Source organism: Planococcus citri, chromosome 5 (genome assembly GCF_950023065.1).
Source record: "Planococcus citri chromosome 5, ihPlaCitr1.1, whole genome shotgun sequence".
NCBI classification, from domain to species: Eukaryota; Metazoa; Arthropoda; class Insecta; order Hemiptera; family Pseudococcidae; genus Planococcus; species Planococcus citri.
The window spans coordinates 34,557,498-34,581,548 of record NC_088681.1 but is presented as its reverse complement, the minus strand read 5'-3'; the positions used below and the strand labels follow the sequence as shown (position 1 = coordinate 34,581,548).

The following is a 24,051-nucleotide window of genomic DNA, read 5'->3' as shown; positions in this document are numbered from 1 at the left end:
AAAAATCTCACAAAATATGCATATATTTGTTTTGTCGTGGTCGCACTTTTTTTTTGTTCAACAGATTTTTGCATCATTTTCGGTTCCATATGTATTAGTGAGCAGTTGAAAAATGAAATGGAATTAATCTTCCCTCTTCTTTTCATACTTGGTCTGGATTTGGTTATTATACCATTTCTGCGATGCCTTTTTTCCATCATCATTTCGTTGAATTGAATGAAAGTGGATTTGAGACGAGACGCCATCTTGACTAATTTCTCATTGTACAATTTTACTTGAAAATTGTAGTGTAACGTAAAGATATCTCCATACAAAATTTTATTCGTTCAATTAATAGCAACATTAAGGACAATAACTTAAACTATATTCGTATGTATACTGAATAATGTACAATTGTACATAGACTTATGATTTAAATTAGGTAATTTTAAGAGACATCGGCATGTATGTATTATTAAAATCTTTACAATAAAGTATAGAGTAGCTCATCATATCAACGTATACCTACCTACATAATTACACCTATGCCATGTTCAATTACGACTTCTACCACATCACATGAAAAATGAAACGATTCGTTTCATTTTTCTATATTAATAATTTACATTATATTCGTAATAAAAATCGGGGAAATAATTAATTTTTCACAAAAGAGCGTCAATATTAACAGATCTGTAAAGATGATCATGATTTCTTTTTGCTCCATAAATTAAACGAGGGTAATTTATCTTTAATTTTGTCATACACCTGACGATATATCATTAGACCGATAACCGGAACAGCCAAACGTTCATCTTTGAAACAATACAGCCAGCAAGCAAATGCAAACATAACGATGTCTATGAAAAAATCAAAAACAAAGTGGACCTTATTCTTGACCTTTTCTACTTCTGTGTTGAAATTTGGTTGAGCTTCCGAGCTTGTTGTTGGAACGTATTCAGATGCATTATCGTGATGTTCGATTTTACCACCTACGTCTTCTCGAGGTGTATTTTTATCCGCAAATTCGGAGTCATCGGTCAGTTGAGCTGCAGCTTTGAGCTCGTCATAGGTGAGGTAAACTTTAGTAGGAGGTTTCTGCACGTAACCGTATTGTTTAACGATATCACTGTAATGATTGATGATTACCTTGGAAGGGTCACGATCAGGCTCCTCAGTTGATTTCTTTGGAGCGATTCTATAAGGTTCTTCGATTCGGACTTGTTTTTTGGTAGAATTAGATTTTGATAGGGATGGTTGTATGGTGGGAATATTGGCGAGTTCTTCCTGTTCGGAGAATCGATGACATTTGAGAATAGATTTTGGAGGTTTTTCAGATCCAGTTTTGGATTTTGTATCGTAGCTGCCATCTGAGTCTTCGTTATCGATGTAATTTTTATTAAAATAATGTAGACCGAATTTACTACTGTCTGATTCTAAGAACATATCGTTTGTAGGGGACACACTTCGATATTTGGTAGGATTGGATATCTCCAAAGCTCTTTCGAATGAAAGCACCATATCAGGGTGGTAAGTTTCATTCTCGTCGTCATCCTCGTCTTCGTAATTATCAGTGTTATCTTCACTATCTTCAGTTTCGCTGTCTTCTTGATCCCAGTATTCTTCTGGGTATTCGTAATCGTTACCAGATTCATGTAGATAGTCATTCATGGATGATGTTGATGGATATCTACCATCGGAAGAGGGTGATAATCGATCTCTACTTCGAGAATGAGCAAATCGTGTGTTGCTTAGTACAGGACTGGGAGGATGCGGATCTTCATCTACGGAGGAACTGGATGAATAAGGGTTCTCGCCATCGGCAATATCGTAATCGAAATTATTTTCGTCGGTGAGTTTGATTTCTGGCAATGATGGCCTGTGCTGATCGAATGGATGACTCTCCACTTTGATAGGTTTCCTGTAGATTAATTCGTTGGCTACGTCGTACATGCTGTCGGCTGTCGGTTTGAATTTCGGCGATTTGCTCAAACTCTCCATGAACAAATCCGGATAATGGAATGTTCCACTTGTGGGCGAATATCTGCCCGGGTTAAATTCTACCGAAGGTTTTGATATTTGAGGTAATGTAATAGGAGGTATTTGTTTGATGTTTTGTCTGTCATTGGAAAACGAGGCTCTGGATTGAATTGGAGATGGAGATTGGTTAGGCTGTATTTGTGATGGAGATTGATCACGTCTTGCATGTATTGGAGACTGATCATGTTTTGTTTGTGATGGAGATCGATCGCGTCTTGTTTGAGGTGAAAATCGATCCGGTCTGATGGGCGAATAATGCACAGGTTCCACGATATCTGTATCGGAAGTATCGCTGATATCTTCAATTCTGCTCAGATTTTGAATTATTTCTGGTTTTAGTTCTTGTTTAGCTTTTGATTGAACCTGATTCAGGAGCTTATTGGTTAAAGGAGGAATTTTGAGCTTTTCTTGGAAAGCTTTCAAGTTGTCTTCTTTTTGCATATCTTCGTAAAAACGAGCTATGGTGCTTTCATGCAACAGTTCCGTTGAGCTGACACAGTTCCTCTGCAAAGGATTGAAAAATGACATCTCACTGCCTAGTTCTGGTGCTGATAATGACATGGGTGGTGCAATTGATGTGCTAGGGAAATGTTTGGAAAAGTTTTTGAAGTCCAATGAACCTATACAAAAAAAAATACATATATCAGTTTGTATGAAAGGAAAATGCCTATTTGTTGGATGAAGATACCACATAATTGACCAATAACCACGTACCTGTATTGTTTGGTAAATCCTCATTGCTCGGCACCAGAACTAGCATCAGTTCAGAACTTGTTCTAGAGGTATCGTCTAGATTTGAAGAAAGTGGAGGAGATGGTGTAAACTGAGCTCGAGAATTGATGTAATAGGATCTCGAAATATCATCTTGTTGCATAGGTAATGGCTCATCTTGATACTTCTGTTCTTGTTCTTGAAGTTTCTTCCCTTTGTATTTCCGTTTCGGTTTAACAGGTGGTTGGAGTTTATCTCGATCTATGATGAAATCAGCGCTGTGGTGTGCGTTTTGATTAATTGGGGGAAACGGTTCGTGAAATTCAGATATATAACAATCTGTGCTGTGAGCTGTTTTTGGTGCTTCGTAAAGTCTACATGGGGAAAAAATTTATTATGAAAAAATTATTGGTAATCAAAATGAAACAGGATTGTATGAAAATTATGTTATAAATTACCCTCGTTTTGGGTCAGGAATGAATATTTCTTCGGTCTCTGGACTAGGCTCGCTAACTCCGTACGGATTTTCTGCTTTTACTCTAAATTTATATTGAGATCCTTCAATCAAATCGTCAAGCGTCGTTGTGAGTTGACGACAAGTGGCTGCTTTGAGCCAAACATTCCATCCAGTCTGAAATATGCAGTTTTACAATTTTTAATACCTATATGAAAATCAGTCCTGATGTATGCTCATTTTGACCCACCTTATAATATTCTATTATATAAGAGCCAATTTTACAACCTCCGTCATCTTCTGGTTTCTGCCATGTCAGTGTAACCGATCGCCCAAAGATGTTGCTGACATTGATTTTACCAGGTGGTTGCGGTTTATCTGTAATTTTTAACAATTTTTAAATTTTTATAATGTTTTTTTTAGACGTCTTCTCTCCCTCTATCCCTTCTTCCCCTTTCCTCCTTCTCGCTTTTCCAATCTTTGAAATTTGTCTTCGATTCGAATTCGGTAAATTTTGCTAAAATCCTTTTTGCTGAAAGAAAATAATAATTTTATCTCACTGAATAAAATTTCAGATGATATCAGAAATTTAACTACGAAATGATAAAAATTTGGTTTCAAAATCTTTAAAAATTGTTGAAATGAAGTTGAAAGTTCCCATCTATTTTTGAAAAAAAAGTACAAATACTAAAATTGAACAAAAAAAGTTGCATCGAAAAATTCTAAAACAAAAATAACCAGAAAATGATACTTATTATGTAATCAAAAAATTTTTTTAAAAGAAATGATTGAAAAAATGGACTAGGCAATGCAGAAATTTTCTAAAAAAATCGTCAATTTTTCTGGATCGTCTTTGATACAATGCTTACTTGCTATGGTAACCATTATAGAGGCTACATCTTCCCCTAATTCGTTAATGGCTTGAATTTGATATTCTCCTCGATCACATCTCTGCGCATCTCGCACTTTGAGTATGGCGGTTTTATCTGCGTACTCGATATCATATCGATTCGACATCGTTATTCGTTCGCCATTGAAATACCAATTTATGAAAGGTTGGGGTTGACCGACCACCGATGCTTTTAATCGAATTATTTCACTTTCTTCGAAAATTAACCCTTCATCGTACTGGCGTGGTAGACGAATAGTCGGAGGCGCTGAAAATAAACGTTGACGATAATTAAAATATGTATGTAGTTAGAAAGAGATGTTACTGATATGTCTTATTCATAGCGTTTATTTTTACCTTCTACTTTTAAGTAGGCTTTTGTCACCGCATATCCGACTCGATTTGTTGCGCTGCATTTTATTTCTGATTCATCAGCTATGGAGGCTTCGTAAATAAAGAACGTGCTAACGTTACCTTCGGTGCTGATTTTTTGACATCGGTTGCTGAATATTTCCAGGCCATCTTTATACCAAGATATTTTAGGAGTTGGGACTCCCTCAAAAGTGACGTTGAACTCTACCTGAATAAAGGTATCGGTTAGATGTGGTATTAACTAATTTTCAAAATATTGAGCTTTTGAGAAAATTTTATGGAATTCTGTTTTTTTTTTAACCGCGTAGAAAAGGCTTTTATCATTCTTAGTATGGCAGATTTTTTTTTTCATCATTTGAAATTACGAATTTATTCTGTAAATATGCAGCGAAAAATGATTGTATTTAATCTGGTCTGAAATTTCCCAAATAAAGTATTTTACTAAAAATGTTCTTGAATCAAAAATCAAAAATACATCTTCATCTTTGGAAGGAAAAATAATCGAAATTTTCACATTTCTGACTGAGATGCCTACATATCCCCTTGATTGATACACAAGGGGCTGAAATATGGAATTTATGTTTCGATTTTTCAATTCCACCCCATTCCTTCTGTTTCCAGTCTCGAAAGCGTAATTAATTCATTTTTGTGTCCAGATTTCAATTTTTCTTTATTGCTATAAAGGCCGTCCTCATTGAGACAGGGGCCAGAATTTTTTTTCATCGTTGGTTAATTCCACATTAATACCTCACCTTTTCATTTTCAAGGACAATTATGTCGTCTAATTCAGTGATAAAGTACGGCGCTATGGCTGCAGACCGATGTACAAACACAGCCAAAGGTTCTGATAATGGACTAGGATCCGAGTATCCGACAGCATTTTCTGCAGTAACTCTGAACTGGTACCTCCATCCAGGTTCTAAACCACTAATAGTCAATTGTGTATGGCGTACTTTAATTGGCGATGCTTTCACCCAATGCGGTGATCCGGTGCGTCGATGCTCGACCAGGTAACCTATTAATTAAATCGTGGATTAGTATTTCATTCAAAATTATTTTTCAAAAAACATGACTAGGTATATTGTAAATTTTTCATCAGTTATTTGTGAATTATTTATACCACTCGGGAATTGAGGATGCGTTGTGTGATCAGGAAACCGTAAAGAGAGAGGATTAATTGAGAAAATAATTTCAAAAAATCTTTCAACTATGAGAAGTGATGCTAGTGATACCTTACTTCAAAAGTTTTGTAAATTTTAGTTCATCATCATCTGAAATTTTATAAGGTTACTAAAAACATTTGATGAAAAAATAATCAGAGATATTTCGAGGGCTTTGAAAATTGAACAAATTCTTTTGTGATTTTTTTTTGCACAGGATTTCGTGGTCAAAGGCATGTCGGATCATCTCCCAACCCCTCCAAAGTCCAAATCGACCTCGGAGGCTGAATTTTTGTATTTCAAGGGTGGCTTAGAAGTGAAATGTGAGATTTTCCATTTTCTAATCTTTCTCCCCTACCTTCCAGCCTGAGAGATGAGGATAAAAATACTCTAGATGTGGCTTATCGAGGAAAGAGCTTTTCAACGGGTGAGTCACCATTGAAAAAAAGAACGTGGAAATTACCTAGAGGAAAACCACTTTCGGAAATCTAGAATTGTATCAAAATTTCGCAGCTGGACATCATGGTAAATCAAACATTCTGTAATTTCTGTACAATGTACATGTGTTACATGACATTCTGATTGTATATTTTACTGCGGCTTTCTCTCTTCACCCTTCTCTCGCCCAATTGTTTATCTGATTGGTGAAGTCGAATAATTATTTTTATTTATAGCATTCCACTTCTCGCCAAAATCAGCTGGTAATTTATTTTTGAAAAAAATAGAAATTGAAAAATTACGATCGTTATTGCCGAACACGCGTAAATAAATGCATCATATACATTTTACACACTATACGAAGCACACAAAGTCGTGATAAATCCAAAAATAACTTACCGGTTATTTTCGAGCCACCATCAAACAACGGCGGATCCCATTTAATAGTGACAATGTCCGGATCAGAATTCTCCGGATCGAATTTTAGCGTCGGTTTTCCCGGAGACGACGGTTTACCTGCAATACAAAATACAATAGAAACACTTTGGTCGTTGTGTATTGTGAATATTAACACATCGATGATAATAGGTTGTGATAAAAGATGAGTAATGGTTAGCTAGGTTATGACTCCCGTGTTCTTTTTTCCTTTCTCGGAACCAATCTTTTGATGTTTCTATTCGTAAATATCGTATAAACAAATCCAAAAATAAACCCCATCGTTTTGGCATTTGGCAAACATTAGTTACACCCGGGAACATTATAATTCGTGTAAACAGTGTTTTGATATTAGTAGGTATTATTTTCTTTGCACTTTTTCTTTTATCGTGTAAACATAACGTATGAGTTTACTATACATACATGTAGTAGGTAATAGTAAACGTAGTAATTCACAATCGATTTTTTCACTCTTTCACGGATCGATTTATCTTTCAATTATGTCTGATGCTGGGCATGAAATTGTCTAGTGTCCTATACCTAAACGAAAAGGGTGGTGACTTGCAAAATGAACACGAGCTGTTGTCAAATCAAATTATGAATCGTACGTTGACTCGTTGAATGTGATGATGAGAAAATTCTGTCTATGGGTACATTGATGTAACATATCGTCATCTGTAGGCGATGATTTCACCATTTATGTACTCGTAATTCGAAGGTATTACGACTATTACGAGCGAGGGTTACCTTCGCACGAAGACTTTGATGCTGATTGGTTCCAAAAAAGTAGTCCCAACTGAAAGCTGATACAGCAAGTTTTGCGAGTACGTATTCGTGTTAATGACGATTGAAGTAACCAAATCTGTGCTTATATGTGCAGATATTGATACGTGCGTCGAGTTAAGATGAAAAAAACCAAAGTTAATTATACACGTTCACACGACTTAGTCTACATTATACAATGAGTTAATGGGTGAAATTCGATATATAATAATAATGTACCAGCTATGTACGTATGATGTTTGTTCGTTTTAGGTTTAAATTTGCTGGTAGAAGCGCCCATATCCGTAGGTTTTCATGATTTTTACATGCACGGCAAACCGCCAAGAATAGAACAATCGACTCGGCAACGTGTTGTAAATCAGCGCATTTTAAGGCGGGGTACACAAACGGATACATTTAGTTTCTTTTTTAAACACATCATCTTATAAACGACCAAGTCGACCGAACCACAACGCGATTCATCTCTCGTAGTTCTCTGCGTTTGAAGAAAAAAATGCCATTAACTAGATTCTACGTGTTAGGGATCAAGTCGAGCAATGTTACCAATTTTTTGTTCGAAGAAATTCCCCCCTAGAGGCGAATTTTGGCTTCGAGTTGGTCTACTCTTGAAAGGTGGAAAATGAGCCAAATTATCGAGTTTTTACGATGGATATATTTCAAGAAGATTAATTGCGACGAACTCGTATTAAGGATGCATGTTCATCACTTCATTACAATTGTAGCGCGCCCTTTGAAATTAATGTGAGAAAATGTAATTGAAATTCTAATGAGCGAGACGATTAGATTGTGGACGTATGCAGCACTGTGATGCATCATTGAGTATGCGCGAAGGAAACAAAAATAGCTAATTTAATGTGCCAGGGGAGGCTGTCAGATTTGAAAATTGAAGCGGAGTGAAGGGTTTGGAATTATGATCGATTTTCTTCATAAATCAGCGACAGTTATGAAGGAAGCATGAAGTAATTGTGTTTTGAAGCGGTTTTTATTGTTTCTTGAAAAACAGGACTATAAAATTTTGTTTCAGAGAATTTTTGGGATTATTTTGATGATGATTCGGTGTAATGGCATCAAAATAAAAATTCGAATCAAAAACTCAATTACCCTGCTTACTGGAATGAAAGCCTTCAACCAATTTTCGGATGTGAGCATTGAAAATTTGACATTTTCACAAAAATTTGACATTTTCACAAAAATTTGACATTTTCACAAAAATTTGAAAGGTTGTGATAATTTTACCAGACTAAGGAAGATTCGGACAACCTGACTTCATTTTTGATTCGAGTTGGTAGTTGGTGTTATAATATGTACTCTCTAAATTTGAAGCAGTCAAATTTCACTGCTTAGCAGTCACGACATTTTGCCTTTTTAAAAGTAGTAGTTTCTTACTCCAAAACAGTGAAAAACTACTGCTTTTAAAAAGGCAAAATGTCGTGACTGCTAAGCAGTGAAATTTGACTGTTTCAAATTTAGGGAGTACGTACTTAGTAGGTCTTGGTGGAGTAATTTCTCTTTTCTAAATTAACGAGGAAAAAGTCATGAAGTGATAATTGTCAATCAAAACAAATATTTTCCCAATTCCCAGTGCCACCGAGAGCCAGAATGAGCCCGGAGCAAAAAAATGAGGACTTTCTGAAAAATTATTCACACCCTCTCCCTCCTCTAAAGGAAGCACATTTATCTTTTTCCAAAAATTGAGGTGGAAAATGAGTTGCTTACGAAACAGAATTTTTCCACTCGTTTTCTCCTATGAAAATTTCCCTCCAAAAAATTATGATACCTGCTTGATTTCGTTATCAAAAAAAAAAATTACTGGAGAAGTTTCATTTGGAAAAAAGCATTTTCAAAAATAAGTTTATCAATAAAAAAGTTCTATCAAATAAAAAGTTTCCTTTGAAAGCTGAGGTCAAACTGACGTTTGTTTCACGAAAGGCAATGTTTAGAGGAAGAGAGTTTTTTTTTTCTTGTAGAGTTATGACTTATGAGACTTTTTTCTAAAGCAAAATTTCATTATGTTTTGTTCCATGAAGTTTCCATTTTCCCTTCAAAAATGAAGTTTTCAGTTTTTCTTCAAAAATTGAGGTTGTGTGTGTAGGTAGATAGCAGGTACCTATTTCCTGTTCAAAGTTGTAGGTTTTATCTTTTCAAAATGAAGTTTAGATTTTATTTTAAAAAATAAAGTTTGCATTTACCCTTTTTAAAAACGATAAAGTTATCATTTAATTTTCAAAATCAAAACATCTCTTCTAAAAATAAAGTTTACAACATTTTTAAAAAATGCAGGTCCTCTGGAAAATGCGGGCCACGTACCTAATCTGAAAATTGCTGGGGGGAAGTATCCAAAATTGCATAATTTAAAAGTTCTGACCATGAATTCTGACATAATTTCTTGACACGAGCAAAAAAGGTTCTTTTACAAAACTGGCTATCTCAAAAATAATCAATTTTTTCAAAATTTTGGAAAGCTGAAAAATTGAATGTAAATTTTTGTGTAACTTATCAAGCTAAGCAAAAAATGTTATTTCGCGAAATTACCTACCTTTTTTAAGTGAAGAAGCTATAGGCAATAATGTGTAAAAATTTTGAGACAGCCTTAAAAATTCATTTGCTCATAACGCTTTCAATTTCAGGGATAGGCTATTTTGTGAGAAAACCATTTCGTTCGCCTTGATAAGTTGTGCCAAAAACCATGGTCAAAAATTGTTTTTTCCAAAATCTAATATACCTCTGCCCCTTCAAATATAAAACGTAGGCAAAGTTCGGTTCTGATCGGCGATTACCACTTTAACCATTCTCCAAGTGAATAAAATTCTAAACTGTTTTTGCATCAAGTACGTATTGAGCTAAAAAGAGAAGCATTTAGCACGACCAATCCCCGATATACTCGTATAGCCTATCTTAAGTTAATTTCCTCGTGCAAATCCTAGCATATCTCTGTAGGTATTGAATTTTGAACGCTATTTAAAGCTAGGTACGTACGTGCAGATAACCGATATCGTGTGAAACAATGATTATTAATTGATATTTCTCCTCTAGTTTTTTCTCATTTCAAGGACGTTTCATTTGATCTAATTTCACGAGAAACGTTTGTAGAAAAAGTAACATTGGAACTAAAACGGTCATGAAATGTGTGCATATGGGTACAGTATCAATGAATTTTATCGTTTATCGAAAGTCAAGGTAAATAGAAGAAAGTAAACTGGTTTGTTTCCTTAGCTTGTATTTCGTGCATATTGTTCAACTATGGGATGTGTTGCATTATGGTAATTATTATTTAAATCGTCATCATCAATTACCTATTTATTTGAAAAATTTTATTTTTTCCTATTGAAAAAAAAGACTTCATTCGACCAACTGTTAAGCATGCTAAAAATATTAAAATTTCGTGAGTTTTTGGATATTTTTTCGATTTTTGGAAATTTGCGATAATGACAAAAAAATTACAATCACTGCGTATCAAAAATTTCACCAGTTCCAGGAATGATATCTTTCAACACTTTGGCATGATCAATGCGAGATATTTGCGAAGAAAACATTTTAAAACACTTGTGGTAGGTACCTATTAATTATGTTAGATACTCGTATTTAAAAATTTAGGAGAAAAATCGATCAATTTTCTATGTTTTGGGTTTCGTTGACTGTAGACTAATAGATAGTAAATTTATACATAGTTGCATAGGTAGGTATTATTTGTACAAAGAATCATACTATTGGTTAGGGATACGTATTTGCATGCGAAGTATAAAATAGTTTGCTATATTCTCCAGAATTCCATCGTATTATACCCATGTTGTTCACCTACTTTATATCCACTTTCAGTAAATTCTTCGGCGTCACTTGTGCTGAACTTGATGCTGTAACTGGATGCACATGTTTGCTACCTGTCTATTAATGTAGGTAAATCTTTTGAAATGTACGCCATTTTTTCCATGTTGCGGTATATGCAGCCTCTGCATGTATGTACTATGTGTAGAATACCAATAATAATAGTTGGCTTTTGACTAATAACTGGATATAATGTTGATTATATTAATGCATACATGTAGTAGAGAGACGTACGTGATAATTCTAAGTAACGGTGTGTTTTCCGTTGGCCTGAGGTGGTTTGCCGGGTGCAATGTGCGATTTCAAAAAAAAAAAAAATCCATGTTGGTGGTCAATTGCAGGTGTTTGGTTTTGTGCTGTTGATTTGGTTTTAAATGTTTGTATTTTTTTGAAAATTGAACTTTTAATAAAAAATTGAAAATTTTACGTAGGTGTGTAAGTATAGTGAAGATAAGGTCAACGTCTCTAGTGCTGATTGGTATATTTTCATGCAAAAATTCAATAATTAGCTTACCTGTATTTGAATCATGATTATAAGCGATTTATTTTATTCCATCTCGTGGGTAATAGACCTGTACTTCTATTTCTTCTGAAATTAATTTTTCAATCTACTCTGTTGACGTCAAAAAATCTCAATTTAAAAAAAAAAATCAGAAAATGGAAAATATATTATTCAATTTTGTTTAGCAAAAGAAAGGAAAATAATTCGGAGAAATTATGACAAGGTATTGGAAAGATATCCACGATGATTTTCAGGCTTCCGAATATGAATTGTACTGTGGTGAAGGCTGCATTTTCTGAGCCCTTTCCGGCCAAGCTGTCGGCAAAAAAACATGCTGGCGCTTAGCTCGCGAGAACCTTTCACATTCGCTTACCACATCGTCACCATCATCGAAATCGATTCTAATCCACTGGTTATGAGTACCTACTTGTTGGTTGTAACTTACACTTAGGCACGCATTCCTTCAAAATCTAATTTTTAATCGACGCGTTTAATATGTAAAAGGAAGAAAAAATAATAATGAATGTAGGTAAATGACCGAAGTTGACCAAACTATAGGTATAAGTGATGCTGCCGTAGCTGAAGTGTGTGTGCGCAGATCATCTCGATAGATACCAGAAAAACCTGAATAAACATTCCAACTTCAATAAAACCTCTTATATTTGTCCCGATATGCAACCTTGTTCGCGCGCCATAGCCAAGGTCTACTCTTATACTAATTTAGATGTGAAAACGAATTATTAGCTTGTATGAAAATAGTGACCTTTGATGAAAGCGCGCGCTATAGGATAGGTAATAGGTATACTGTATAGGTAATTGTAATGTCGCTATGGTGATCGGATAATGGTATAATGAATGTGCATAGGTGTTTGTCATTCTTGTATTCGTTCGTGTTGTTTGCTATTGCTACGATCTACTACGTGTATGTAGTATGCATATCGAGTGTCCTAGTTTAGTACTTTGGTTTGACTAATCGTCAAAATAGCGATGAAGCGCGTCGATGTTGGCGGAAAACCTCTTGTAAATTTGCGATCCAACTTTCAAATTGAATAGGTTACAAATAAGGCCTGGAAATTCGAAAAAATTGGAAGTATTTTTCCAGAAGAATAAAAAAGAATTGGTAAATCGAAAATTTAGTTTGAAAAATCTAAAGAATTCTCAGAATTTCGAAATCGAAGAAGAAATATGGTCTTATTTCCTTCTACTGTCGCCTTTTGTTTTTTTTTCACTTGTTTTGGAAAAATGATCATTTTGAGAATTTTCCCTCCAAAATCAAATTTTGCAGTGTTATTTAAGTGAGTTGGAGAGACATTGTTGTGTGAGATTTATTGAAGAGAAAAAATGCTAATACTCGTACAATTAATAATTCGCAAAAGTATAAACTTTTTTACTCTTTCCCGACTGGCTACACTAGTTCTGGCTTTTGTTAAAATTTTCCAAGTCTCACTTTCTGCGAAAAATAGCAAAAAATCTTACCTTTTGTCAAAATTACGAAATAAACTCGTTTCTTGCTAAAAATTGTTGCTTTCTCGATAAAAATTTCAAAAAGTTACAAATTTTTAAAAAACCTTTTTTTGTTTGAAAAAAATACCAAAAAGTCTCGCTTTTTAATCGATAAAATGAATAGAAAAAAAGTCTCGCTTTTTTCACAAAGATTGCAAAAACGTATCATTTTTTTGAGAATAATTGTCATAAAATGTCCTGCTTTCTGCTAAAGTTGCCAGTTTTTCTTTTTGCTGAAAATTGTGACAAAAATTCTAGTTTTTTTTTTTTGCAAATTTGCTAAAAATTACCGTTCTTTTGCAAAAATTCGAAAAAGTCTTATTTTTTTCCAAAAATTGTGCCAAAGCAAAAAAAATTTAAAAACAGTCAAGGTCTCGGTTTTTCAACTGAAATTGCTTGGAGTTACTAAAGTCCCAACGTTTTTTACCTAAAAAGTGCAAAAAAAAGTCTCGCTTTTCGAAAAAAATATAATTTCGTTGTGAATAATTCCAAAGAGTCAAATATTTCTCGTTTTTTAATAAAATCGTTAAAATTGTATTTTTCTGCAAACAAAATAACTCAAAGTTTCACTTTTTTCCAAAAATGGTCCAAAAACCTCGTTTTTACCAAAAGTTGTCAAAAAAACAGCAACTTTTGTTTAAATGATCAAAATCTCGCGTTTTGCCATGAATTAGCTTTTTTTGCCAAAAGTTGCACAAATAAAGCTCGGCTTTTGCGACTTTTTCGGTGCTGAAGTTGAATCGTACAAACGTATGAAGGTTTTTTTTCCGAGTCCCAGCGAATTTTAACATCTTTTGCCTGTAAGCTAAACCAAATTAGGACACCTGGTATATGAGACTGCAAGTTTACTAGATCGAATTGGAATAATTGAACGAGAGAAGAGTACCTATAATTCACAATGGTACGAATGAAGAAATCATCGCCTGTAGAGATAGTTCGCAGACGAATTTATTTATTTTTCTGTTCTTTGTATACTATAAAGGGTTAAAAAATAACTATGTCACATTTTTCACTTAGATATGTTTAACGATAGGCCGGTTTAATGCGATTTGTGTGCATCGAAGTATCGGTATACCATAAAATACTTGGGAATTGTTAGGAACGAGTTTGAAATTGCATTATGAAAGTTATTTTGACTGGTGCAGCGCGAGGAGTTGAAGATAAAGGTAACTGGTTTCTAAAGCTGCAGGAGGAAATACATTACATATACTCGTACCTATACGAGGTTCGCTTAGTAATGAGTGCTAATTCGAGAAAAGTTGTATAAATGTAGTTGACCGCGATGAAATTGCTCACAGCTCGATAGTCTTAAAACTTGGATGGGGATAGAATAGGTGGTTTCAATTTTTGAACCGTGATATTGCAAAATGGGTGCGAATTCGCCTCAAAGCGTTGCCAATTAAATCGAGCATCTTGGAAAGATACGTCGATGGTGTTTTTTCTTATAGTGGATGCAAGAGAGCACAAGGAGTAGCGTTTAAAATGGTCGAAATATTGAGATACAGCGAATTGACCTACTATACCAGATGAAAATGCATTATACGAGTACAGCTGGAATCGAGTATCATTATTCGCGGTTTTTAGCGGTACAATTACATATGCTCAAGTACAATTTCACATCGCTGTAGAACGAATTTTAATTTTTTTCGTAGGTGTGAGCTGGGATGGGATGAACTGGATGTGGAGCTGGAGTATGTAGAAACGGTGATCGGCAAAAAGTCAATAGTATTAGTGTCATTATCGTCACGTTGTACCACTTGCAGCGTTTAAATTATTACTTCTTTGCTAAAGGCTAAGTTTAACTACACCCAGACAGCTTGTTTAGAACGGGTACACCATAGACATACCTATACCTATCTTACCTATACCTTCTGCAGCATATCCTGGTTTCGTATTCGCTGGAACTCTGTGTGTAGTGTGTGCATAGTATACCACATGCATCCCAGTCAAGTATGAACCAGTTATTTGGCTGGTGTTGGTTCATAGAAACGTGTTGTATCGGTCGTATGTTATCTGTGGTATTGCTATTGCGGTGTTGTCGTCGTCGTTGTTGTTGTTGTTTCTGAAGTTTTATGGACTCGCGAGTGCATTTGCGCGAGTATGTGATTTACAGTTCGATACCTATTCTGTGAAGTTTTTATGGTGTTTCGGTTTCCAGCTCGGAAAAGTGTTGGAAAAATAAGTTGGTAAGTACGATTTTTGATATTTGTTTTCCACTTCGAAGATATCGTTATGGGTAGAATTTTTCACTGTTTTTGGTTTAATTTCCCTATACCTATAATTAAGGTGAAGAATAAGACACGTGAACATACTTATAATGTATTGTAGGTGGGTTTGTTTCCAAAATTGCGAATGAACTGAATGCATTTCTCTTAGAATTTTCTATTTTAAGAATTATTACTCGTAAGTTGTTAATATTTGAAAAATAACGACTTTATAAACGTCAAAAAGTGCAATGCTCTGTATTAAATTGTCACATGGTAATACATCTGTGGGTGTTCGGTTTAGTTGCCGTCCAAATTTTAAAAAAATCATCTCTTGAAAAAATTTTATTACTTTGAACGTTGAGTATCAGTAGTGTCTGGGATGTGAGGTTAATAATGATTTATCTACATTTTCGTTCTTGGTTCTTTTTAAAGAATTTTTGAAAATATTTCGACTTGGAAAAGAAAATAGCTGAAAAAAATATGGTTCTCTACGAAAATTCACGCGAAAAGAGTTTGATTGAAATTGATTGAAGTGTCAAAATATTATATAGGTACTCAGAAATTGTTTCAAAAATAGCAATGTTGATATTAAAAAAAAAAAAAAAAGATTTTGTACTACGCATGCAGAAAGTGCTTCTTTTAGGCATTTTTTCCACAATTTAACTGTCATTTGTATCGCAATTCAATAGGATCAAGATTTTTTCATTTTTTCTTATAAAAAAAATTGAAAAATTGAGAAATAAATAGGTGCTTCTCACAAACTTCAAGTACACGTTCGCACTCCCTTCAAAAAAGACTAATTTGACTAAAATTTAAATAGTCTCTCAAGAAGTCAGATGGGATACATGATTGTACAGATTTAATAAAGTCTAACAACAATTTAATTTTTTGTGAGATGTCTCAAAAAATGAATTTTTTGACTCATGCTCAATCTTTCTTCTTTGGGCAAAAGCTCAAAATTCAATTTTTAGAATAGATTCTACCTGTCTGCCTATCTATTTTTCTTAATTAATCATCTCATTTGCCATTTCTTGAAAAATGTAAAGTGCGATGAAATGCATTTTTTAAAACTGTGATCAAGACGAAGCTAAATCCAATTAGAATGCAAAAAATACTTCATCGGCCAAATTTCACGTGCTTAAGTACATTTTTCGATTTTCCCTCAAACTTTTAAAAATCTTTGGCTTGAAAATTGAGAAAAAGTCAAAATTTTACCCGACTCCTCGAATCGATTGGAAACAGTTTTGAGCGGTTTTGGAGCTTACAGCAGGCTTATTGATGGTTGGAATTTTTCGAAAATTTCACCCAATCAAGTTGAGGAGCTAAAATTTACTCTATGCCCTATTTTAAACATTCTCAATTGCTTAGGGATAGCTTCAAAACGGAAATCGCATATTTTTAGAGAAGTGCCTTGAAAACAACTGATCAAATTAAAATCAACTCATTGTGTTGAAATTAGAGTGTAAAGTAAATTTTAGCTTTCCAGATTGTTTGGGTAAAATTTTGTGTAAATTTCAACTTTCAAAAATCTGCTGGAGGCTCCAAAACTACTCAAAACGATTAGAATCTTTTTCCTATCGATTCCGGAGGTCGGAAATAGGGTACAAACCAAATTTCAGCTTTGTAGGTTGAATTGGTAAATTTCGATTTTTCCCCAATTTTTAGATCAAAGTTTTTCAAAAATTCACCAAAAATTGAAAAATGCTTTTCAGCACCTAAAATTCTGGATGTTCACACCACCTTTTGGGAAAAGGAGAGGGAGTAAGTTGGATGAGATTTAGGTGATATTGAAGTTGATTTTTTTTTCATCTCAAAAATTGTTAAAAATTAACGAGAAAAATTTATCATATAAGTAATCAATTTTTTGTAGGATCACGTTGGGTGATTGGTGTTTGAATATATACCTACATAAGCCTACGGATAATTGAACCTAAACATAGGTGAAAATTTTTCCCAACGCGGTATTTTACCTACTTTTTTTATAAGGTTGCCCAAGAAGCCAATAATGTGCTATTGTTTAGAGACGGTTCAATCAACTCGAACGCGTTTTTATTTGTTTTCAGTTGGTCGTGTGTTCGCTGTTCATCAAGTAATTGAGTTCTCGCTCTCCTCGAAATGATTTTGATTACGTGTAAAAGCGCCTCATAAAATAATACCGTTATCAAAATGTCATGGAGGCAACTGCCGTTGCAGATGCTTTATACTCTAAAATAGCGATCATACCGGGTGGGCGAGACCTAGAGGAGCGACCGATTATATTAATCAATGCAGAATTATCGTCTCATGTTGCCATTGAGAATTTAGTCAACGTGCTGAAATATTTTTCGTCGATTTTCAGGTATTGAGTTTTTAAATTTTATTATCATCTTTGCCCTGTTTTAGCATTGTATGTAGATTACTACCTAACGACTTTGGCAACCACCCTTCGGTAATCGAAAAATATTTTATGTGACGTAATTAAGCATTTCATCAGTGATGAGTGTTGACCTTCAAATTTGAATAAGGTATTGCGAGCTTTGCAATTTGAAAAAAAATTGTTCTACGAAGAATGAATTAGCTATACTGGGAGTGGAACAAATGAAGCGAATAAATTGGCAGGAAAAGTCAGCCTAGTTTAAATTAATGATGGACTTAATTAGAATTTGGTGAGATGAGCCCAAATTTTCAAAAAAATACGCGTTGCATTTTATGGCTCGTTGTATTGTTTACCTCCTGCGTTCTACGGTTCGAACGAAAAATTCATTAGCGCGAAGGTGAAATTGCAACGTTGTAAAAAAATGATGTTTAATGAATTGCATAACTTGAAATTTGAAGGAAGTTATTTCTTTCACGTAAAAGATTCGCCATTCTTTGTGTTTTCAATGTTTTTTTTTTTTTTAATTCTTCAATTTTTGAACCTCTAATTTGAAATAACTCCAAAAAAATGAAAATAATCCGCTCTATTTCAGTACAGATACGAGAAAGCACGGATTATGCGTTATAATCGATGCTCAAAGGACAACATGGCGAACTACACGTACCATTCTTCACAATGTTACCGAAGTATTTCGAACCGAATTGACTACCATTATCATACTGAAACCAGAAGTATTTTGGGATAAGCAAAAGGTGGAAAATTGCGCCAAATTGAAACATCATAATGGGGTTCGTACCTAACCTACGTGGTATCAACACTAAAATAGGCGTGTTTAATCTGTATGATTTGAAACGTATTTTTTCTCATAGCCTATTTACATTCCGGTTACCCGACTCCATAAATACGTGAATCCTATTCACTTACCAGAAGAACTAGGAGGTACGTGGAATTACGATCATGCCGTTTGGTTGGAAAATCGAATTGTAAGTTTGTCGATTGGTTTTTTGCCTCTTTCGTCCAGGTTCCCAAAAATATTAATACAGTTATGATTTTTTCACAGAAAGTCGAAGGTTTTGTGAAATTAGCAGAAAATGCCATCGTTAGCTTGGAATCTTTACGATATCGTTTGAATAGTGTTAAAGAGTGCTTGGCTCATCGAGTAACCGATAACACCGAAAATGTATCACCTGAAACGTACCGAACATCTAAAGAAAATATATTGCAGACTATTAACACTGGTAAGTGATAAGGCAGTTCATTGAACTTGAGTAAAATTGAAAGCATAGGACTCTATTTCACTCGTATAAACTGTCCAAAAATTAAAAATTTGAATCCTAGCTCTGAAATTCGAATTCTGATATCATAACATGGTTTTTTTTAAGACGTACATTCAACTTTTGAAATTCGTCTTTTTGCCAAGACGTGTTCGCATAATTCAATTTCGATTTTTTTTTGTGCAGGATGCACTTTAATCGAGCAATTGGAAAGACAACATACCGAACAACAACAACACCTGATCACAGTTCCTCAAGACATACAGGACACAAAAGACAGAATCAACAGATTATTGCAAATAGTCCAAGGTAAACTGAACCTTGTCAATGATGCTTGGAACGACGTCCAAAAACGAACTGAAGATATGAAGGTTTGATTACACCACTGATCTTACTCAGACTAATCTAAAAAAAATCACTTTTTTCAAGAAAACGTTACTTGGTATTGCAGGAAGTTTCGAAACTTGAAAATGGCGTTTGCCAAGTTACCAATTGGATACTCGGTCCTGGAGAAATGTTGTTGAATGCGCAGCAAAACGTCGGTTACGATGTGATCTCGGCGGAAGATTTGCGTAGGAATCACGAAACATTGGAATTACAATGTCGAGTAAGTAAAAATTAGGTATATTACGAATGTAGGTATTTTTTTGTACATTTCTTTTTTTTTTAATATTGAGAATCATCTTCTAGAAACCATATGGCCATTATGCGGAAATCTTGCATAAACTGAACGTTTTGTCGCAGAATGGTACTCATTTCCCTCAAGATTTAAAATCACAGAAAGACTTCATGGACTTTGTGTGTAGAAGTTTTGCATGCCGAGTAGAAAGAAGAAGGAATGTTTTAATCACGTCAGCACGATTTTTTAGATTGGTCTCAGAAGTAGGTATACTTTTAAAAATGATTGACCAGCCCTTTGTATTTGGAAAAAAAAGTATATTAAATTATACTCCCTCACTCTCGTTCTCTCACTGAATTGCTCTTAATAGACAACCTGACTCTTTCATGACCCATTTATAATTACCTAATAAAGTATTTTTGATTTAATTTTGCAGTATTTTCAAACTACAAGTAAAGTATACGAGAACTTAATCATGAATGTGGATATCGAAGCATTAAAATCAGCTCAAGATACTTTGAAAGAATTGCAAAAAAGTCAGTCTGAAATTGGTAAGCCAAAATAAGCTTGATTTTTTTTTATATGAATATTAAATCTTAGTAGGTACCTGTTAATTTATGTATTTTATTATTACCTGTTTTTAGATTCTCTAGAGAAAGAATTGATCAAAGAAGGAGAAAAATTATCAGATTTGTTGTCCATTCCAGTGAAGGATGCGTTAGGTCGCGAATTACCAGTAAATTATCAAGAAGACATTGTCAACGTTCAAGAAATTTTGGAAATGACTATAGCGAGAAAACAATTATTTAAAGATAGCGTCGAATTACAAAGGCTAACTCTGCAGCAAGTTATTCACATACATAGCTACGAAAAAAATGCCATGCAGGTAATAAAAACGGCTCATATGTAATTTTGAGCGTAACTTTTCAAACAAACTTTTAAGCTTTTTAGCAAAAATTGTTGTTCTTTTGCAAAAAATTTTAAGAAGTCATATTTTTCGGAAAATTGTCCAAAACATATCAAATTTTTCAAAAATTGAGGTAGAAAGCTGAAATTTAGTCTGTGTCATATTTTTGATCTCCTGAATGAATTGATGGTGGTTTTTGAGCCCTTTTAAAGCACTCAGAAAAATTTTTAATTGACCAGTTTTGGAAAATATTCTCATGGAAAGGGCTAGAATGAAATTCAACATTATCTTTTCAACTCACCCAAATCAAAAATTATTCGAGAGTCTCGTCTTTTTATGTAGGTAATAAAACAAAAGGTTATAAAAATTCTCAATTTTTGGACAAAAGTTACGAAAAAATACCCAATTTGTCAAAAAGTCTTGCTTTTCGCTTAAATATAAATTGTCAGATTCTTCGTTTTTGACAAAAATTCTCGATGTTTAGCGATATTGCCAAAAAGTTTCACTTTTTTTACCAGTGATTCTCACAAAGTTCTGCTTTTTGCTAAAATTGTAAGTCTTATTTTTTACTAAAAATTGTAAAAAATTCTCGCTTTTTCAAAAATTTATAAACTTTAAGCTTTTCAGCAAAAATTGTTGTTCTTTTGCAAAAGATTTCAAAAAGTCGTATTTTTCGAAAAATTGTCCAAGAGTCTCACTTTTTTTGGCAAAAATTGCGAAAAATCATTTTTTGCCAATAATTATTAACAATAATTCTAGCTTTTTGTTAGAATTGTCAGCGTCTTGTTTTTCCCCCAAAATTTGAGAGAAATAATTGTCATTTTTTTCACAAAACTGCCAAAAAAGCTCGACTCTCTTTTTTGAAAAATTCTGAAAAGTCTTACTTTTTTAAAAATATTATCCTACAGTTTGGCTTTTTTGCCAGAAATTACCAATTTATTAAAATGGGTTCCAGCAACACTTTTTGTGATGAATTTAAAAGAGATCTATGTACCTATGTCATGTAGTTCAGTTCATCTCCAACTGCATTTTTATTTTGTGGTCCAAAAGCATCATCCACTGAGTACTTATTTTCTTTCCTTTTCCAACCGCCCTCCTACGTTACCTTCTACTGTCATCTAAAGACGAAAAAAAATCAAAATTCAATTTTCATACCTTTAAAAAAATATGTAATGATCGACTTTTGATTACCTATTCGTTGAATTATTTTTAGGCTATCGAATGGTTAAATGAGTTATACAGGGTGATGCTGAAATCACATTCACACATCGGATGCGGCGTATATGAAATTCAAATTCAAAAAGATGAACAACAATGTTTCCAAGAAACAGCGAAGGTTAGTTGGTTTAGTACCTATGATCAGAGAGCATTACTCGTGTATATTGTTAAGCATCTTACGAGTTGCTCGTAAATCACTAATTTATTCATCTTTTCCAGGGAACGTTCGAATTCGGTTGTCAGTTATTAAACGCAGCTCTAGTTTTAAGGCAGTCGTGTAAACTTATCGAAGAACCTAACGCCATTCTGACTCAAGAGGTGTGGAATAGCTGGAAGAGATTATACGAAGTGAGCCAAGAACAACTTACCAGATTACGAGTATCTGCTGTGTTTCATCGTAATGTCGACCAGGTAAGGAGGAGGATCCCGAATTTTATCGTATTTTTCAAGTATCTAAGTACATGTCTAACTTTACGATGCATGGTGTTTGAAATTGGGTTATCTTGATTACGTAGCATTGCCATCAGTTGAAAGAGTTAACGAATAATTTCATATCAGCTGTATCCGAAGAGGATCCGGCTAAAAAGAAGTCTCTACTTAAAAAGACCTTAGTTGATAGAGAAAACGTGTTGCTGGAAGTTGGAAGAATGATACGATTGGGTAGACTACTGAAGGATCGATTACGTGAACCGTTATGTCCTCACGAAGGGTAAGATTAGATCACTGGACTTCATGTGTATTCAACTGTGACGTTTATATTTTTTTCTGTAATATTTGTACTGATTTTTTTGACACAGTTTCGAAGAAATAAACGATAATAATGAAGTAGCTATCGCAGCCATAAGTGAAAAACTTTCAGAAGTCAGCATTTTAGTCGAGCAACTGGACACAACCCTGTGCGGATTTAAATTCGCCATGGAATCAGATTGTATTAAAAAACTTCTAGAAGGCAATAACGCGAATCGTACGCAGCAAAATCCGCAAAGCGATTGGAATAATAATAGCAGCAGCAGCAACAACAACAACAACAATCCAAATACATCAAAAACAGCAACCAAAGCGTCGCCGGAAGGAAGCAGTAAATCGGATGATGATTTCATCACAGCTTCCGAATGTACTGGTACTCCTCCTTCTAGAGCTTCATCATTTCATACCGCTTCTGAAGGAGAACCTACTTCACCATGGTGGGAAGTCGACCCTTCAAATTCGTCCGAAAATGAGCTCGATGCTACTGGTCATGGTCATAAACCCAAATCCGTTGTTAACCCGAAAAGCATCGTCGAAACAGATGTAAGTATAAAGTATGTATATCATTTTGCAATTTTTAAGCATTTCAATAAATTTTTTTTCGTTCAATTTTTAGCGTGCAAATATCAAAAATTATCGCGAGTGTGCCAGAAGACTAGCTGCAGTCCAATGTTGCCATGAAAATAAACCGCCAACAGGGTTGCTCAGCGACAGAGAGAAAAAAAATGATCTCGAAACTGTTCTAAAGCCTTTGGAAAATTTAATTTTTTTACCCCAGCAATTCAAACCGAAGTGTAGTCTAGTAGCTCCAAAATATTACTCGAGTGAAGATAATTCTAGACAGGGGCTGAAAATTGACGATAATAAGCAACCGGCTGGCTTAGGAGTCAAAATACCCGGTGAAAATCAAAGTTCTGTTAGAGATAGTTTATGTTATCATGAGAGAATTATGAAACAGGCTATTACAGGAGTGTTCTGATTATGTTTTTATAACGATGATTATTGTTGTTGAAGCTTTGTTTATAGTGTTTTCGTTATTTTATATATATATATTTTTTTTTTGAAATTGAAAATAAAGAATGATTTTTATGGTTTATTTTTTGTATTCTTTGTAAAATGGATGATGGAAATTGAAAATGAGTGAGATATGTTGGGCTCGATTTTAATTTTACGTGTCATGGTCGATAGCTTGTAAGCTTAACAAATTAGTTTTCCAACTTCATTGGAAACTCGTACAATAAAAAATAAATTCTTAGAAAATAGCATAATGATGAAAAATTAGCTTTTTTAAAAATTGAAATTATCAGCTGGCCTATATTAATTTTTGAATTGGGATTTTTTTTAAAATGTGTAAGCCAATTGAATTTTTGAAATTGAAGTAATTTGAATTTAAAACTGAAAATCTTTCAGTGTACCATTGATTCTGTCTTCGTTGAATGGAAATGGTCCTCTAAACTGATTCAACTCCTTTCCACTCTTCCCCACCTGATAAATGTTTGCTAATTTGATTTGTTTTCCATTAAAATTCAAACACAGATATCTATACTTAAATCTTAACATCGAGTCGCGAATTCCATAATTTTATCGCTCAATTCGCACATTCTTTCATCAAAGCGACAACGACGACGACGCTAG

At 34.1% G+C, this 24,051-nt stretch overlaps 3 protein-coding genes across 3 annotated transcripts in view; 2 read left to right on the top strand and 1 right to left on the bottom strand.

Moving 5' to 3' along the window:
• Positions 1 to 24,051, top strand: part of sls (sallimus) — a 259,979-nt gene that overhangs the window by 36,297 nt on the left and 199,631 nt on the right. The window lies entirely within an intron of this gene.
• Positions 302 to 7,757, bottom strand: MnM (myomesin and myosin binding protein). The gene is made up of 9 exons (XM_065365716.1): positions 7,481 to 7,757; positions 6,443 to 6,559; positions 5,198 to 5,460; positions 4,431 to 4,653; positions 4,054 to 4,341; positions 3,435 to 3,562; positions 3,189 to 3,361; positions 2,734 to 3,104; positions 302 to 2,639 (listed from the first exon to the last, which is right to left on the bottom strand). The coding sequence occupies exons 1-9, from the start codon at positions 7,539 to 7,541 to the stop codon at positions 685 to 687; spliced, it is 3,579 nt and encodes a 1,192-aa protein (XP_065221788.1). The 5' UTR covers positions 7,542 to 7,757; the 3' UTR covers positions 302 to 684.
• LOC135848828 (SEC14 domain and spectrin repeat-containing protein 1-B) lies at positions 14,436 to 23,512 on the top strand. The gene is made up of 15 exons (XM_065368890.1): positions 14,436 to 15,274; positions 17,359 to 17,633; positions 18,244 to 18,439; positions 18,521 to 18,634; positions 18,712 to 18,889; positions 19,112 to 19,296; positions 19,377 to 19,532; positions 19,616 to 19,807; positions 19,981 to 20,095; positions 20,189 to 20,430; positions 21,665 to 21,787; positions 21,889 to 22,080; positions 22,185 to 22,378; positions 22,467 to 22,959; positions 23,033 to 23,512. The coding sequence occupies exons 2-15, from the start codon at positions 17,467 to 17,469 to the stop codon at positions 23,393 to 23,395; spliced, it is 2,910 nt and encodes a 969-aa protein (XP_065224962.1). The 5' UTR covers positions 14,436 to 15,274; positions 17,359 to 17,466; the 3' UTR covers positions 23,396 to 23,512.